At 57.5% G+C, this 18,048-nt stretch overlaps 1 protein-coding gene across 1 annotated transcript; it reads left to right on the forward strand.

Moving 5' to 3' along the window:
- Nucleotides 1-1,011: 1,011 nt before the first annotated feature.
- CSRP1 (cysteine and glycine rich protein 1) lies at nucleotides 1,012-16,895 on the forward strand. Its single transcript, XM_059487857.1, has 6 exons — nucleotides 1,012-1,164; nucleotides 8,091-8,203; nucleotides 12,881-13,049; nucleotides 14,061-14,187; nucleotides 15,956-16,049; nucleotides 16,492-16,895. The coding sequence occupies exons 2-6, from the start codon at nucleotides 8,092-8,094 to the stop codon at nucleotides 16,566-16,568; spliced, it is 579 nt and encodes a 192-aa protein (XP_059343840.1). The 5' UTR covers nucleotides 1,012-1,164; nucleotide 8,091; the 3' UTR covers nucleotides 16,569-16,895.
- Nucleotides 16,896-18,048: the final 1,153 nt, after the last annotated feature.

Here is an 18,048-nt window from a genome sequence, read left to right on the forward strand (position 1 = left end):
GCTGGTTGGAAGGGACCTCAAAGCCCATCTTGTCCCACCTGTCCTGCCAGGGACACCTTCCCCTACCCCAGGTTACTCAAAGCCCTGTCAAACCTGGCCTTGGACACTTCCAGGGATGGGACAGCCACAGCTTCTCTGGGCACCCTGTGCCACGGTCTACCTACCCATATTGTACAACAATTCTTGCTGAAGTCCTATGAACTCCTTTTTATCTGTGGAGAAGCTGCAGTAAGACTTCCCTGGAGAATCCTCTTCTCCAGGTGAACACCCCCAGAGGGGCTCCAGGCCTTGGGGCAGCTCCGTGGCCTCCTCTGGGCTCTCTCCAGCAGCTCCAGCTCCTTCCTGTGCTGGGCCCCAGGGCTGGGGCAGCTCTGCAGGTGGGGCCTCACCTGAGCAGGGCACAGGGGCAGAACCCCCCCTGCCCTGCTGCCCCCTGGGGGATCAGCCCAGCACAGGGGGGTCTGGGGGGCCAGAGCACGGGGCTGGGGCTGAGCTTCTGATCCACCAACACCCCATGTCCTTCTGATCCACCAGCACCCCCATGTCCTTCTGATCCACCAGCACCCCCATGTCCTTCTGATCCACCAGCACCCCCATGTCCTTCTGATCCACCAACACCCCCATGTCCTTCTGATCCACCAGCACCCCATGTCCTTCTGATCCACCAACACCCCCATGTCCTTCTGATCCACCAGCACCCCCATGTCCTTCTGATCCACCAACACCCCATGTCCTGATCCACCAGCACCCCATGTCCTTCTCCCCAGAGCTGCTCTCTGTCCATTCTCCAATCTTGCAACTCTTTTAACTTAGAGGAAACCGCCCAGCAGAACAAACCAGCGCCGAAACATGGGGCAGCGCTCCCGCCGCCCGGAGCCAGCCTGGGGCTCTGACCCGGAGGATCCCGGCCCGGGTGCTGGGATGGGGCTCCCGGGCAGCCTCAGGAGCTGCCGGGGCCGCTCGGGCCGTGCCGTCCCCCCCGGTCCGTGACATCAGTGCCGCCCTCCGGGCCCGCCCTGCCCCGCCAGCGACAAAAGCGCCGAGCGGCGCCGGCCCCGGCGGCTCCGACACCGGCAGCGGCACCGACACCGAATCCCAGCACCGAGACCGGCACCGAGCCCGGATCTGACACCGAGCCCGACACCGAGCCCGGCCCGGCCGCAGGTGGGTGCGGGGCCGAGGCGGCCGCCGGGTCCCGCCGAGCGCAGCGGAGCCGCCTCCGCCTCCCCTGCCGTGCCCGGGGCTGCCTCCATCCCTGCCCATCCCTGCCCATCCCTGTCCCTGTCCCGAGGGTGCCCCATCCCCGCGGGCCGCAGGGGGGTGCGGGGCTGGGAGGGGCTCAGCCCCCCGTGTGCCGGCGGGGTGGGCACGGAGCCCCCCGAGCTGCCCGCGCTGCCGCGCACATGGCGGGATGCGGAAGCCAAAGCTCTTGCATCAGATCGGTGCTCGGTACCGCTCACTGCCAGGGAGCCTGGGCAGCTCTGCTGGGGGCTCGGGTCGGCTCGCAGAGGAGATTTGCACTGCTGGGCACCGGGCTGGGCACAGGCTCCAGCACAGCTCCAGGCGCTGCTTTTCAGCCTCAGAGCCCTCAGCCCGTGGGAGGGGGTTCAGGAGCACTGGGCAAAGCCTCGGGTTCTGCCAAGTTCCTGTGTCAGATCTTCTGTCTTTGCCTGCATGAGAAAGGGCCAGTGTTAAAATAGTGTAAAGGGTGAGACTGGGTTTGAGCCAGGCTGCTCCTCGTGGCTCTGGAGCTTGGGGAAGGGTGAGAGGAGAAGCCCTGCAAGGAGCAACTGTGCTCATTTGGTCTGATCCTGCTGGAGCAGAGCAGCCTGAGATCAGAGCTCCCCGGGGTCTGCAGCTTCCCCCTGAGGGGCAGCGGAGGGACAGCTCTGATCTCTGCTCTCTGTGAGATGAGACAGGACTGGAGCTGTGTCAGGGCAGGGTCAGGCTGGGTATCAGGGAAGGTTCTTCCCCCAGAGGGTGCTGGCACTGCCCAGGCTCCCCAGGGAATGGGCACAGCCCCGAGGCTGCCAGAGCTCCAGGAGTGTTTGGGCAGCGCTGCCAGGGATGCCCAGGGTGGGATTTGGGGATGTCTGTGCAGGGCAGGGGTTGGGTGTGATCTTTGTGGATCTGTTCCAGCTCAGGATGTTCAGTTGTTCTGCTGGGGGTGAGGCTGGCAGGGTGCACTGGGCCCTGGGGAGGATTCACCCCTTCCCAAGAGCTCAGGGCTGTGCTGCTCCAGTGGGGCACGGGCTCTGTGCCAGCCTCTGCTGTCCCCTGGATCAGGGGCTCTCCAGGCAGGTTGGCAGTGCCTGAGAGCGTCTGAGCTCAGCCCCCTGCTCCTGGAAGGGGAGGATGCGACCAACTGGGGCATTTCAGGGCTTTGGGGAAGCTCAAGTGGGCTCAGTCCAGTGATGGATCTTGATCCCTGTGGGAGTCAGGAGCTTTTGTTAGCACCCCTGAAAATGCTGTTGCTTTTGTTCTGGATCAAGTTGGGATTTCATGGAGAACCCTGCTTCTAAAGAGACACAATCTCAAGCTGCGCCAAGGGAAATATAGGTTGGATATCAGGAAAAAGTTTTTTATGAGAGAGTGATAAAGTTCTGGTGAAGTTCTGAAGAGAGTGATAAAGCCTGCCCGGGGAGGTGGTGCAGTCACCATCCCTGGGTGTGTTAACAAAGCCTGGATGTGGCACTCAGTGCCAGGGTTAGTTGAGGTGTTAGGGCAAGGGTTAGACTGGATGATCTGAAGGTCTCTTCCAGCCTGGTGATTCTGTGAGTTCTGTGAGTTCTCTGTAAGCCAAACCTGGGAGCTGTGTGTGCAGGCAGGGGCCCGTGGCTGTGAGAGCTGTGTCTGGCCGGGGGCTCAGCTCTGTGCTGGCCTCTCTCAGGCCCCTGCTCTGCACAACCTGAGGCTGCCTTGGTGGCAGAATCATTTGATTGCTGCTGGAGTCAGGCCTGACTGCTCTTGGAGTCATAGAGCAGATGAGCCACGTGTGAGCATCACTCTCGAGCTCAGAGTCTCTTGACTTCTTCCCTCCTATCCCAGCAAAGCCCTCAGAGGCATCAGGGGCATGATGTGATCCAGCTGCATCTCCTGGGGCAGTTCTGTGATTTCTCCCTGGTAATTCCCAGTGGTTTTCCATGTCTCTGAGCTCAGCAGCCTCAGGTCCCCGTTCTCTTGCTCACCAGTTCAACATCACTAGGTCACACATGACCTTCACTTATCCTTGTTTATGCTGTGGGTGGCCCAGAGTCTGCTCACATTGCTGCTCCTCCCAGCCCATGACACGGCAGGGACAAGGGGACAGCTCTATCTTGCCCCTTGTAGAGCTGTCCCCAGCTGTGCCCAGGTGATGGGGAAGCTGCCCTGGGACAGTTCCTGGCTGCCTGGGGCAGGGTCCCCATGGCTCTGACTGCAGGTGCCCATGCTGAGCCCCTGGTGCCACATCCCCAGAGCAGGGGATGTTCCCTGCTCTGTCCTGGGGCTTTCCCAGGGGATGTTCCCTGCTCTGTCCCTGGGAGCTGCTTCCTCTCTGCTCTGCCCACGTCTCATCTGTCTGGGTCCCTCTTGCTTCAAATTTCTGCCCATTTTATGGCCATGCCAGCTGCTCTCTAAACTGGAAGGCTCTACTCAGACCTCTGGGCTTGGGGCTCCTGCTGTGGCTTCCTCCCCTTTGACTTCTCCCTTGCCCAGGGCATGGATTAATTCTGCCTGGACTGCTATGAACATGCTTAGGAGTGAATTTTGTGTATCACTGATGGTGCTCTTCTGTCATTCACTTGTTTTAATGCTCTCATTTGGAAAAAAAGAACTTTTTATATGGGTCAGTACAAGTCTGCTGTTCCTCAGTGATCTCCAAGCACAAAGTGATTGTTCTGCCATTATTTACTGTAGGATTTTAGTAGGGCACAGACACAGGGAGATTGTCCAGCTATAGCAGAAGGTTGGATGGTTGAGCTGACATCCTGGTGGCTGCAGGGATGTTCCTGGAGTGACAGGAGGTCCTGCCCTGCCCTGAGTGCTCCCATGGAGCTGCATCCCCACAGCCACAGGCCCTGCTCAGCTCCAGCAGCTCCCACCCAGCTGCCCTCAGGATGGCAGGGCTGAGGTGTCAGCTCTGGGGGCAGTGACAGGAGCACACTGAAAAAGAGGATGAGTGTGTTTGTGCTGCCTGATGGCTGCAGCAGCTCACTGCTTCCTCTTACAGCCAGTGCTGACATCCCAGAGCACCAGGACATCCTGGATCCATGCTGGTTTATGCCTGGGTGTTCAGTGTGGCTTACCCTGCCTCCCAGGCTGGTGCAGCACAGCACTGTGACCGTGTTCACAGGGGTCTGAGGATGAGGGAAGAGATGAGGATCTGACTCCATGTTTCAGAAGGCTGATTTATTATTTTATTATATATATTATATTAAAACTATACTAAAAGAATAGAAGAAAGGATTTCACAAGAAGGCTAGCTCAGAATAGAATAGCAGAGAATGATAACAAAGGTTTGTGGCTCGGCTCTCTGTCCAATCCAGCTGACTGTGATTGGCCATTAATTACAAACATCCAACATGGGCCAATCCCAGATGCACCTGTTGCATTCCACAGCGGCAGATAATCAATGTTTACATTTTGTTCCTGAGGCCTTTCAGTTTCTCAGGAGGAAAAATCCTAAGGAAAGGATTTTCCATAAAAGTTGTCTGTGACACAGCACCTCTGAAACGTGTATGAGCCTGAGCCTGGATTTCATAGAGCCACAGCCAGGTTTGGGTTGGAAGGACCTCAAAGGGTACCCAGTGCCACCCCTGCCATAGGCAGGAACACCTTCCACCATCTCAGGTTGCTCCAGGCTCCATCCAAGCTGGTCTTTGCTGGAGAGCTGGACTGCTGCAACATCACACTCTGGAACTGGGGTCAGCCTTGGCTGGTTCTGCACAAGCCTCCCTTGTCTGTGCTCCCCACGGTGCAGCTGCTGCTGAAGGATGGGATCTTGGTTTGGGGCCTCTTCCCTTATCTGTGGTGGATAATGGAGTGGCTCCATGGCCAAGCCCTGCTTGGCACTGAGAGTGGTGTTTGTAGAGCTCTGGGTGTGTTTGCTGGGAGTTGTGGAGCTGCAGGAGGAAGGGGAATAATCTTGGTTTGTTTTGGCAGCCCCTTGCTTGTGCTCAGTGAGGTCATTGGCTCTGGGATTGTCACCTCCTGTTCCTTATTTTGCACGGGGCACAGAGTGACTTGGAGAAGTGTGACTGTGGTGACCAAGTGTTGCAATTGGGCAAAATATGCAAAGCATTCTGAAAATAATGTTGAAGGGATGTAAACACTCTGACATATCTTGAGTGGCCATTCCTCAGGGAATTGGGAGGGAGGATCTGTCTGGATGGCAGTTGTGAGGACGTGGCTGGTCAGGTTCAGGCACCCAGAGCAGGCATTTCCTATCCCTTTTTTTGCTGCTGCTGAAAGCCTGTAGCACAGATTTGGGCTGTGTGTGGCCTGCTGGGCTCACAGCACGTGGGGGTGGTTTATTGTGGATTAACAGGGAATTCTCAGCAACTTAAATCTTATCTCATGTTTTCTCTGTGTCTGGCTGTGAGCCCTCACAGGGATCCCCAGGATTGATTTCCATGGTCTCTGCCCTCAGAAAATCCATCCTGGTGTGTGCCAGGAGGTTTTGCTGGGATGTGACTTTGCTGGGGCTCTGTTTGTGCTGCATGGTGAGAGTCACCTGCTCAAATCACGTTTAATCACATCATTTAAACTGAGTGGAGGCACCTGCAGCCTTCCCGTGGTGGATTGAGGAAAATCAGCAGCAGCAAAAGGGCTGGGGCTCCTGTTGTGGCAAATATCAGGTGAGCTTCACTCACAATCAGATTTTCTCCTCCTTTAGGCTTCCAGGCAGCTCAGGGGAAGGTGTCCCCACTGCTGATCTCAGGGTAGCCTTGGTGTTCAGGACAAACCAAGTTCAGAGAGTTTGAATACCACATCTTCCTTCAGTGCTGCTGCTCTGAGGGGAACAAACGTGCTGTGGAGGCAAAGGGAGCAGCTGCTCCCACACCATGGGGTGCAGCTGTGGATGTCCTGGCTCTGGGCTGCCCCAAAAGCAGGGCTGGCAATCCCAGAGATGGGGTCTGCCAGCGATGTGTCTGTCATTCCTGACTGGGATCTGACACAGGGGCTGTGAGCTCCCAGCCCATGCAGGGCTCAGGGTGCTGCTGGATGTTTCTGCTCTCCAAGGAAACTCCCGAGCCAGGTCAGGCTGTCCTGATGGAGGGGAAACAGCAGCAGAGAGCAGCCTGTGTCCTTTTAAGGCAATCCAAAGGCTGGGACTGGGAGGATCAGGCTGGAAGGGAGGGGTTTGGCACGGTGGGGAGCCCAGCCTGTGGAGAGGAGACTTCCCAGCTGCTGTGAGCACAGCCCAGACACGCTCCAGCATCCCGGGGACCAGCACAGCCTCCCCAGCCCTGCCCTCCCCTCCTCTGTCTGTCTGTCCTGCCCTGAGACCCTCTGGGCACCTGGGAGCTGTGCCCAGGGTACAGTGGGGTCGGTTCTGACCCTGCCCTGGTAGCCAGGCTGGGATCAGTTTCCCTTTTCCTGACAAAATGCTCTCACACAGGGCAGATCTTCACTCCCCCTGGCCTGGGAGGTGCAGGGATCCTGCTGTGCCTGTGAGCCCTTGGTGCTCCCCATCTCTGCTTGGGGCTTGCACAGCCCCAGCCCTGCAGGGCTCAGCTCCCACCGCCCCAGCTGGGACAGCCACAGGGACTGGGGGCTGGAGGTGACCCAGGATCTGCTGCAATGGGGGCTCCTGGTGTCCCTGCAGACCCTGCTCCCTCCCTCATCTCCACACAGCTGAGCTGAGGGGGGTGATGAGATCCAACCCTCATGGTGGGCTGGCAAATCTTGTACTGTGAAAGTGGGGTTTGGTTTTGGAGACCCCTGCCCTGCTTTAGCTGTTCAGGGGTCAGGAAGCACATGGTGACTTGTGCTGCCTGTCCCCAGAGGGGAGCAGGATGGAATTCCAGAGGTGTTGATGGAAAGAGGCCCCTGGAGACCTCTCAGGCTGTAGCTTGTGCCTATTGACCTTGCTTGTGTCATGGGCCCCTCCAAAAAGTGTTTTATTGTCTTTGTAGCAACCCCTGGTGTTTGATCCTTCTTGGCTTCCTCTTGGCCACGCTCAGTGAGCCTGGCTCCCTCAGAATCTCCTTGCAGGACTTTGTTGTGTGAATATTTCAAGGTTTATGGTCTTGACAAGTGTCAGGGCCCCTCTGGGCTGGAGCTCTGCTGCTCCTGTAAGCAGCTGACAGTATTTTGGGGTTATCTGCAGATCCAAGGGCCTCTTGATGGTGTCTCATCAGACACAGTTTAGGAATGAGAAGAGAAATAGAAGCATTTACAGCCTGCTGAGGAGCTGGATGGTGCTTTAGGCTGGAGCTCAGGTCTTTGCTCTGCTCTATCTTCTTGCTTTCAGGTTTTCCAGGCTGTGACTCTGCCTGCAGACCTGGGGGAGACTGAGAGTGCAGGGAGTGCCTGGGAGGGAGGCTCTGGTCAGGCAGGAGCTGGTGGTGCTGTGGGAGCTGTGCCAGAGCTGGGCTTTGGTGGTGCCAGGGGCAGCCCCGGCTGTGCCCTGCCCTGCAGTGCCTGAGCTTGGTCAGGGAGGAGGAGCTGGGACTGTCCAGGGCAGCAGCAGCTCTGTCACTGCAGCACCAAGGTGACAGTCACCCTGGCCATGGCAGGGGTGGCAGCAGGGCTGTGACCTGGGTGGCTCTGTGGGTGCTCTGTCCCAGCATTGTGCTGCTCCCCCCTTTTCCTGCCACTGCCAGGAGCTGTGAGGTCCCACAGCTCCAAGGCAGGATTTCTGCTGCCCCTGGCAGACAGGACCAGTGCTCCCTGGGCTGCAGCTGGCACTGCTGGGGCCCTGAGTTCCAATGCTTCTGCCCTTCCCTGCCTTTGGGGATCTCATTCCCTGCACTGTGTGCCCCTGCAGACACTGTGGGCGCTCTCTGCACCTGTGGGAAGGTGCTGGAGCTCCAGGCCTCCTCTGGCTGCCCCATCCCGGCCCCACAGAGCCCTGGCCCTGCTCCTGACTCTGCTTTCCCCTGCAGGATGCCAAACTGGGGAGGAGGGAAGAAGTGTGGGGTGTGCCAGAAGGCCGTGTACTTCGCTGAGGAGGTGCAGTGTGAAGGCAACAGCTTCCACAAGTCCTGCTTCTTGTGCAGTGAGTACCTTCCCTTCCCTTCCCTTCCCTTCCCTTCCCTTCCCTTCCCTTCCCTTCCCTTCCCTTCCCTTCCCTTCCCTTCCCTTCCCTTCCCTTCCCTTCCCTTCCCTTCCCCCAGGGAAGGGCCAGGCTGGGTCCCCTGCTCTGTGTCCAGATGTTCAGGACTGCAGCAGGAGCCAGGGGGTGGCAGGAGGGTCCCAGCAGTGGTGGCAGGGCAGGAGGTGGCACATGCCATGCAGTGCTGCAGGAGGGGCTGCCTCTGGCCTGCTCCGTGCCTGTGCCACACTAAATGTGGCTGAGCCTGGGGAGCTGCCATGGAATCTCCTCATGTCTGAGGGGATAATGGGGAGGAGATCCTGTCCTGGCCCTGGTGCTGATGGAAAGCGTCCTGAGCAGTGCTGGAGCATCACCCCAGCCTGTCTGCAGATCCCCTGTCACTGAGGGTGTCTCTGGGCTGTGTTTGGACCCAAGTGCCACCTCTGGGGAGGGGCAGCAGGGCAGGACCTGGCCGCAGGTGGTGCAGTGCTGAGCCCCTTCCTCTGCCCCCTCTGCAGGATCCTACAGATGCTGCTGGGGTCCTGCTGCAATCCCCAGACCCCCTCCCTGCCTTTGGGGATCCCATAGCTGGTGGTGTTGCAGTGCTGAGAGCAGCTCCTTAAACCTGGGGAATCCAGAGGGGCCACAAGAGGTTCGATTCAAAAGTGAGCAGTGTCCTCAGCCTGTGTGGTACCAGATCACTGTCCTCTGTCCCTGGAGGCTGTCACCTATCAGAACCAGTGGTTCTCCTGTGCCTACAGGAGATGGGGCATGGAGCAGCCTGGGCTGGTGGAAGGTGTCCCTGCCCATGGCAGGGGTAGGACAAGATGAGTTTTAAGGTCCCTTCCCACCCAAACCTCTCTGGAATCCTGTGGACAGGAGCACACACGTTGTCTGTGTCTGCGATGGCTCCTTGAGACATTGATCTGTCACTGAGCAGCAGAAGTGCATCTCCAGGCTGGCCTTGCAGCAGGGCCCCACTGAGGTTTAATGTCCCCTCAGCTGCTCCCAGTGCCCCTCAGCATCCCATCACAGCAGGGAGCACAGCTGGGGTCTTTGCCATGGGGGCAGCAAGCAGAGGTGGCATCTGGAAACAAGGCACACTCTGGAGCTGATCCCTTCCAGCAGGAAACTCCAGGGCCCTCATGGGATGACGCCTGTGGTGCCCCTGTGCCCACCCAGCCTGGCTTCAGGACCTGTCCAGCCTGGCTGGGCACAGCTGGCACAGGAGCTGCTGCTGTGCCTGTGCTCCCTGCAGCATGGCCACGAGCTCCCATCTGGGGCAGTTTCCAGGCTGCAAACCTGCTTTGGCTGGAAGGGCTCAGAGGGAATTGTTGAGGCGTTTCCTGGGCAGGATGAGGGCGACAGTATGGCAGCTGCTCTGCAGAAGGAAATCCTGTTTGTGTTTTAGCCTCAGATAAGGAGGGTGGGAGTGCTGCCCTCACCCCTTGTGCACACAGCTGTTTGTCAGGGAAATGCCATGGGACGCTGGGCAGGCCTCCAGAGCCATGGAATGAGGTCCAAGGCATTTCTTCCAGGAGGGAATACACAGCCAGAGAGGGGAGGAAGGTGCCCTGTGTGTGATCGTGGAAGCAAATGCCCAGGGAGGGGTCCTGGGCTCAGGGCTGCTGTCCCTGTGCTTTGCAGGCATTTGTTTTGCCATTCCACATGTACCCAGCAGCTCTGCCTGTCCTGGCTGTGGCTCCCCTGCCAGGCTGTGCCTCGTGTGCCAGCCCACCCTGCTGCCCACTGTTCCCAATCTGTTCCCAGGCTGTGGATGGTGCTCCTGAGCTCCTGCATTCCCAGCCTGTTCCCCAGTGCTGCATTTGGGCCCCATCAAGGAACTTAAAACCATTATCTTTAGGGGAGAATAACAAATACTTCAACCAGATCTGCCAAAAACATCATCTAAAAGGAGCCAAGCCTACCACAGTGCATTAGAGCTCAGGGAGCAGCTTGGTGATTGACTCCTGGCCGTGGTCCAGCTGCCTGGGTAGTGCAGCAGAAACGAGCTGGAATGAGCCCCATGGCCTTGGAAAGCAGAGGCAGCTCTTGTTTAATTGTTTTGGGAGCAGCTCAGCTGCTCTTAGAAAAACAAAGGGTCCTTAACTCCTGAGTGCAGTGCCCTGGAATTTCTGCAATGCACAAACCCGGGGGCTGGGTAAGAAATTTTTCTGTTGCCTCTCAAAGCTCTGAGAGTACAGATGAGGGACTGTGAAAGGTTGGGCCGAAGCTCCAAATCCATCCAGATCCCACCGAGACCATTCACTGCTGCCCCCGGGCAAAGCTCACACAAAACCCTTTGAAATGCCACCGAAAGTGCCCAAATTCCTTCCCGATGGTGTGGCTGAGCAGTGTCGCTGCAGGGCAATGCAGGGAGCCCAGGAGCAGCCCAGGAGCAGCTTTGCAGTCAGTTCCCTGCTCTGGTCTCTCCCAGCAGGGATCTGTTCTCCATCCCAGCTCCTGCTGTGGTCAGGGCATGTAGCCAGGGGAGGACTCTGCCAGAGCCTCCTTAGATGGCAGGAGATGCTTCCCTTTCCTCCTCCTTGGCCCAGCAGAGGCACACAGGGTTCTCCTGGCTGTATTTAGTCATGCGAGGGCTGCCTTCTGCCCCCGCTCAGTTTGTGCGGCTCCAAGGGGAGAACTCTGCTCTGTTTGCATTCCTGTGATATTGGGAAAGGCCCAGGAGCTGCTCTGCTGGCCCAGAAGCTTCTGGAAGCCTCGACATTTAAGGCGTGGAGAGCAGGCTGGGGGAGCTGTGGCAGCTGCAGCTGGATGTGTGTGGGGCTGGCTGCCAGCGCTGCAGACTCTGCCCCCGGGGTGCCACCCTGCACAGGGCACAGGGACACGGGGCAGCACCTGCAGCCTGGGTGCTGGGGCCTGCTCTGCCTGGCAGAGTGAAATAAACAGGGCAGGAGATCCTTCTTCTTTTTAATGCCTTTGTTAAAAATCAGCTCCCGTGGGATGAACCGACAGGTCACGCTTATGCCGCCGCTGCTGCTCCCGGGAGGGGCATGGAAGAGGAGGAAGAGTGCAGCTGTGTCTGCAGGCAGAGCTGGGTTTCCATCCTCACCAGAGCATCAGGAGAGTCCCAATTTTTGGGTTTGACATTTGAGGTCCTCTGTCCAGCCAACATCTTTCGGGTTGGGTGAGAGGTAAAAAGGGTCTTAGTGGATACTGGATTGTGTTCCTCATGTGTAGACATCACTTTGATCCATCAATTCCATGTTGGCTCGTTGTTTTTAGGGGTTTTTGCTAGGTTTGGTGAAGGGTTTCTTCATTTGCATGCCAGCCCCAATGTCCCCTGCTCTTCACCATCCAGTGCCATCCTCCTGGAAGCAGCAGGTGCCACCCGACAAAAGGGGGAATTCTTAACCATCAACGACAGGTAGTTAACGAAAAAGGTGATTACAACAACAAACAGTTAGAACTCCACCCTGGCAGCAACTATCCCAACCTATGAACTCTTAAAAAATGGGCAGCTGTTCTACTCACAACACAGAGGGTTTCAGAAGGGCTGGGAAGGAACAGGGCAGCTGTGGGCAGAGCTGGGACAGGAGCTGGTACTCCAGGACCTTATGGGGGTTATAAAAGAGAGGCAGAGTGACTTTAAACGCAGGCAGATAATGACTGGGTAATGGGGGATGTTTTAAAACTGAAAGAGGAACAATCTAGATATAAGGGAGAAAGTTTAGATTAGATATAAGGAAGTAATTCTTTACTCAGGGTGGTGGAACATTGCTTCCCAGAGCAGCTGTGGCTGCTCCATCCTTGGAAGTGTTCAAGACCAGCTTGGATAGGGCTTGCAGCAACCTGGGATAGTGGAAAGTGTCCATGGCAGGGGGTTGGAATCAAATAATCCGAATTGAAGATCCCTTCCAACCCAAACCAGTCTCTGATTCTATGGAAACCTAAAAATCAAGAGAAGGCCTGAGCCCAGCACCAAGCTCAAGCTCAAGCTCTGGGTGGGCTTAGCAGGGCCCCTGAGCCTGGCTGCCATCTCCTCCAGTCCCATCTTGCATCCCACATGGACCCCCAGGGCTCAAACACCCGGCTGGGTTAGTGTTCCTCACCTGAGACCCCCCATGCCCACCCCAGACCCAGGGCTGAGGTGTCAGGGGAGCCTTTCAGCTCTGGACAGGTGACTGTGCCCAATGTGTGAAGCCCTTGCAGTGCCTCGGGTGTGGCAATGGCCACAGGGCTGCTCTGGGATGGCTCTTGGTCCATCCAAACACCATCAAAACCACATTTGCTCACATTTCTCTGCCCCAAGTGCTTCCTGCTGTGGATTTGCAGTGGATAAGGCGTGGGGCTAGGACATCCATCCCCAGTGATTCCTAGGGAAAATTCACCCCCATGGTTTCAATGCAGCTGCAGGAGAGCAGCGCCCAGAGGGTTAAGGGAGCTTTCCTTCCCTTGGTATCACCCTGTTGGCTTTGATGGTTGCTTCCTTTTAAAGCCAGACACCGCTCTTGTTGTGATCCTTATCTGCCTGGTTTGCATGTGCTCCCTGCAGCTGGATCCTGGCGAGGCTCTCCCTGCTCCTTGAGAGCTCTGCTGTCCCTGTGAGGGCTTGTTTTCCGCAGCTCATTAGGAGCTCTGCAGGAGCAGGCTGATGCCACTCCCTCCCCTCTGTTCCAGTGGTCTGTAAGAAGAACTTGGACAGCACCACCGTGGCCGTGCACGGTGAGGAGATCTACTGCAAATCCTGCTACGGGAAGAAGTACGGCCCCAAGGGCTACGGCTACGGGCAGGGAGCTGGGACCCTGAGCACGGACAGGGGAGAGTCCCTGGGAATCAAATATGAAGAGTGAGTTGGAGCCTTGTTTTCCACACTGGGGCTGTGGGCACCTTCTCCCCACACCTGTCCCGTGGTGCTTGGCTGTGGTACAGCCTTTGCTGAGCTCCCAGCAGTGTCCATGGGCTGCCTGGCCCCTCTGCTGCTCCAGGGAATCCCACTGAGCCCTGTTTGGTGTGTGGGATGGGATGGGATGGGATGGGATGGGATGGGATGGGATGGGATGGGATGGGATGGGACATGTCCCCATTGCCTGAGCACGCTGCCCAGCCCTCCCAGCACACAGCCCCCAGGCTGAACTTTCCATGGGGCTCACTGTTCTGGAAGTTCCCTGTGACCGTGTTCACAGGGGTCCCAGGATGAGGGAAGAGATGAGGATCTGACTCCATGTTTCAGAAGGCTTGATTTATTATTTTATGATATATATTATATTAAAACTATACTAAAAGAATAGAAGAAAGGATTTCACAAGAAGGCTGGCTAAGAATAGAAGAAGAATGAATAACAAAGGCTGACTGAGACAGTCCATACAGCTGGACTGTGATTGGCCATTAATTAGAAACAACCACATGAGACCAATCACAGATCCGCCTGTTGGATTCCACAGCAGCAGATAATCATTGTTTACGTGCTGTTCCTGATGCCTCTCAGCTTCTCAGGAGAAAAAATCCTAAGGAAAGGATTTTTCAGAAAATAGCATGGCTACAGTTTTCAACACTGGGGCTGTGGGCACCTTCTCCCTACACCTGTCCCGTGGTGCTTGGCTGTGGTGCAGCCTGTGCTGAGCTCCCAGCAGTGTCCATGGGCTGCCTGGCCCCTCTGCTGCTCCAGGGAATCCCACTGGACCCTGTTTGGTGGCTGGGATGGGATGGGACATGTCCCCATTGCCTGAGCACACTGCCCACTCCCTCCCCCAGGCTGAACTTTCCATGGGGCTCACTGTTCTGGAAGTCCCCTTACAAACTGGGCTGGGATTTGGGATCCACCTTGCATCCCTGATCATGAGCTCCCTGCCACCCACAGGGGCCAGCCCCACCGACCCATGAACCCCAACGCAGCCAGGATGGCCCAGAAGGTGGGAGGATCTGACGGGTGCCCCCGCTGTGGGCAGGCCGTGTACGCAGCCGAGAAGGTCATCGGAGCTGGGAAGGTAACGGGGATGGGGGCACAGGGATGGGGAAATAGGGATTGGGGGCACAGGGATGGTGGGTATGGGGCACAGGGATGGTTGGCATGGGGCACAGTGTGCTGCATGGCAAGGACACTTCAGAGGGGGTCTGGACCTGCCCTCCAGGGCTGAGCTTGGCTCTAATGCCATGTTCACCTGGAAGCCTGGCACCAAGAGGAGATGTTGGCATGCCTGGAAGCCAGGCTGTCCAGGCTGCAGCTCTCACAGACTGGTAGATGGGGGACAAATACATTTTATGTTAAATATTTCTGGCCCTGCTCAGGAGAGGCCACAGTGGACATCCTGTGTGATGTGCTGGAAGGGTGAGCAGTGACATGTGCCATGGCCAGTGTCCCTGGTCACTCAAAGGTGCCTCTTTCTCCCCTCTGTGCCACAGGCCAGGATGCTGTGGCCAGGCTTTGGGGCAGGCAGTGAATTCCAGTGGTCAGCACTGCCCACAGCTCGGGCAGGGTGCTGGAGTGTGGCCATGGGTTTGGTGGATGGTCCTGGGGCTGTTCTGGTGGGGCTGGGTCAGCTCAGGTTTGGTGTGAAGGTCTCTGTCACAGCCCTGGCACCCCTGTGCCAAGCTCATCCCTTCACCAGGGTTCTTTGCACCCTGAGCTGTGACCTGGTGCCAGCCCAGCTCCTCTGCAAGGCCTGGGGATCCCTTCTGCCCTGTCAGCCCTGGGACCCCAGATGAGGCCCCTGCCTGGAGCTGCCCTCCCCACAAGGTCAGGCACATGCAGGGCCTGTCAGGGATACTAGGCCAGGCTGCCAGGCTTTGTGCCATGGGGACAGGGTGGCCATGCTGGGACAGCCTCCCTTGTGATGAGGCTTCACTCCCTGGGGCTTTGTGCTTTTCCTGTGTCCCCAGAACAAGGAGGGGGTCAACAGAAGGAAGGGGCCCCTCAGCATCATCACCCCCCAGCTGGCTTGTGATGGACACGTTGGGGGTCAGCCCAGGGTCAGGAGCTGAATTTACCCTTAAAACCATGATCTGGGCTTCCTGGTCAGCTTCTGGCCCCAATGTTTACTGAGAACCAAAGTTGGTGAAGCAATTACATCAAAGTAGACCCACAGAGGATTCCAGAGCATGTATTTCATGTGCTAATGTTTGCTGGATGACTGCATCCCATACCTCCTCCTCCAGCCCATGAATTTCACATTTTCTTCCAAAAAAGGTTTCATGTTTTCCCAAGTGTTTGTTTAAATTCCTCGGTGAGCAGCTCTGGCTACTTAAGGTCTGCCTGAAGGCTGTGAGCTCATTTATCTCCAGAGGACTGCTGGAACCATGGGGGGTTATTTTTAAACACTGTCTGGTTTTGGCATTTTTCCTCTCTGTTTTCTGCCTTCCTTGGAGCTGTGGTTGTGTGGGGCAGTTGTCCCATCCCTGCTGCCAACCCAGTCGTGGGTTTCAGCTGGACAATGGGGGGATTTATCTCACTGGTTAAGAGAGGGCAGTCCCCAAAGAGGGGAGAAATTATTGTAGAAATTACTGCACAAGTGACTTCTTAGTGTTGGCAAAAAGGTCTCCACAGCCAGATCAGCACAGGAGCAGTGCCCACACCTGATGTTTCCTCTCTGTATTTTCCCTGTGGGACTGGGAGTGCTTTCCAGGGAAAAGCTTTGATCCTGTTCAGAGCTCTTTGCCACCCCCTTTGGATCAGCAGCAGGGCAGGGAGCCTGGCTGGTACCAGAGCCTGGCTGTGCTGTCCCTGGGCTCTGACTGGGCTCTGCTCCTGTCCCACAGTCCTGGCACAAGTCCTGCTTCCGCTGTGCCAAGTGTGGCAAAAGCCTGGAGTCCACCACCCTGGCAGACAAAGATGGGGAGATCTACTGCAAAGGTGAGCCCCACCTTCCCTGCTGGCTTCTCCTGGGCTCTGAGGGCTGGGGGGACAGGACCCAGGGGGGATGGATGGAGGTTGGGAAGGGGTGAAAGGCCCCAGGGGAATGGATGGAGGTTGGGGATGGGATGGGGGTGAAAGGACCCAGGGGGATGGATGGAGGTTGGGAAGGGGTGAAAGGACCCAGGGGGATGGATGGAGGTTGGGAAGGGGTGGGGGTGAAAGGCCCCAGGGGGATGGATGGAGGCTGGGAAGGGGTGGCCCAGCAGCTGCTTTCAGGACAGACTGTGCCAGCCACAGAGCTGGGGAATTTCCTGCTGAGCCAGGGCCTCTGTTTGCCCAACAAATCTGGCAAACCTTGTCGTGGCCAGGCAGGGTGTGCCCCTTGGAGGGACCCGCTCCTGTGCCAGCCTCACCCGTGTCTCCCTTCCATCCTGTGCAGGTTGTTACGCCAAGAACTTCGGTCCCAAGGGCTTTGGCTTCGGGCAGGGCGCCGGGGCACTGATCCACTCGCAGTGAGCCCCAGGGCTGAGCCCTGCCCTCGCCCAGGGCTGTCCTGCGCTGCCCGCCCCACGCCGCAGTGAGTGCCCCCCTGTCACCCCCTGTCACCCCCTGCCACCCCCTGTCACCCCCTGCCACCGCTGCTTGGCAGCACCAGCCCCTCCTGCCCTGCCCCGGCGCTCCCCACAGCCGGGGGGTCCCAGCCTTGTCCCCGTGGGGTCCTGCTGGGGCAGGGGGCACGGGGGGGGCACTCCCTGGCTCTGCAGAGAGGCCCCGGTGCCCGAGTCCCGCCCGTGCCGTGCTCAGCCGTGACACCGAGCAAGCAATAAAACATCAGCGACATCAGAGCCTGGCCCTGCCTCTGACTGCGCCTGGGGCTGAGGGCCCGGGCTGGGGAGGGGTTTGTTTGCAGCCCTGGACTGGAATGAAAGCCCAGTGGCAGCAATGTGTGGGTGCAGTCTGACACGGGATCAGCTCCCCCTCTGCTCCCACCAAGAATCAGCATGGAATGGTTTGGATTGGAGGAGACCTTAAAGCTCATCTTGTTCCACCTCTCGCTAGCCCAGGCTGCTCCAAGCCCTGGTGAAGACTTCCAGGAATGTGGATATCTGTTCCAAAAGCAGAGGTTGATGCTGGGAGGCCAGGACAGCTCTCCTGGGTGTGTTGGTAGCACCACACGTGTGCTCAGGCTCTCAAAACCCCTATCAGTGCTTTAGGTGGCACCTCTCCAAGAGATGTGCCCAGCAGTGCCAAGTAATTAACAGCTTTTCACCTACTCCCTGCTTTTTTACAGCTTGTGGATCATTAAGCCTCCAGTTTGGCAGCTGCCCAGGTCTAATTGGTTTTCATCTAAACTCTTCACTCCCTTTCTGTGATTCTTCTGTTGGACTGGTGGGACAGACTCGGATCAGCCTCGCTGCAGCTTAGGGACTCCACAGGCAATTGAGTTCTGGGTTTTTAAAGTTATAAATATTGTGGTTGAGCAAGTGAGATGGGGAGTGTTCTGAGAAGCACAACAGAGGCAGAAATCTTTTTTTGGGGCAGGACTGGGGCTCCTCTATCAACCTCAGTGCTTTCTCCTGTTCATCACACCCTCAGCTTTACATGATGTTTATGAAATGCAGATGGGGAGTTGCCATCTGCAAAACCTTTACCATCTCCAAAACCTTCCCCCTCTAGATTCCAGCAGGACCCACTGCTCTGGGCTGTGGGGTGGCTGGGATGAGGGGTCTGGTGTGGGGGGCAGACAGCCCAGGCTCAGGAAGGGCTGGGAGCTGCAGCACAGAGGGCTCAGGTACCAGCCTGGTGGGGAGACCCAAACCTGCCTCCCTTGCTTGGCAGAGGCCCTGCTGCTCCACCACAGAGGTGAGGGGGCCTGTTCTGGAAGCTGCTGCAGCGATGGGGGGTCAGGAAGCTGCTGCCTTCTCTGTGAGCATGCAGGGGATGCTGTGCTGCTGCTGCTCTGGCATCTCAGCTGGATGTGCCCCAGGTGGGATCG

This window comes from Ammospiza nelsoni, chromosome 23 (assembly GCF_027579445.1).
Source record: "Ammospiza nelsoni isolate bAmmNel1 chromosome 23, bAmmNel1.pri, whole genome shotgun sequence".
Lineage (NCBI taxonomy): Eukaryota > Metazoa > Chordata > Aves > Passeriformes > Passerellidae > Ammospiza > Ammospiza nelsoni.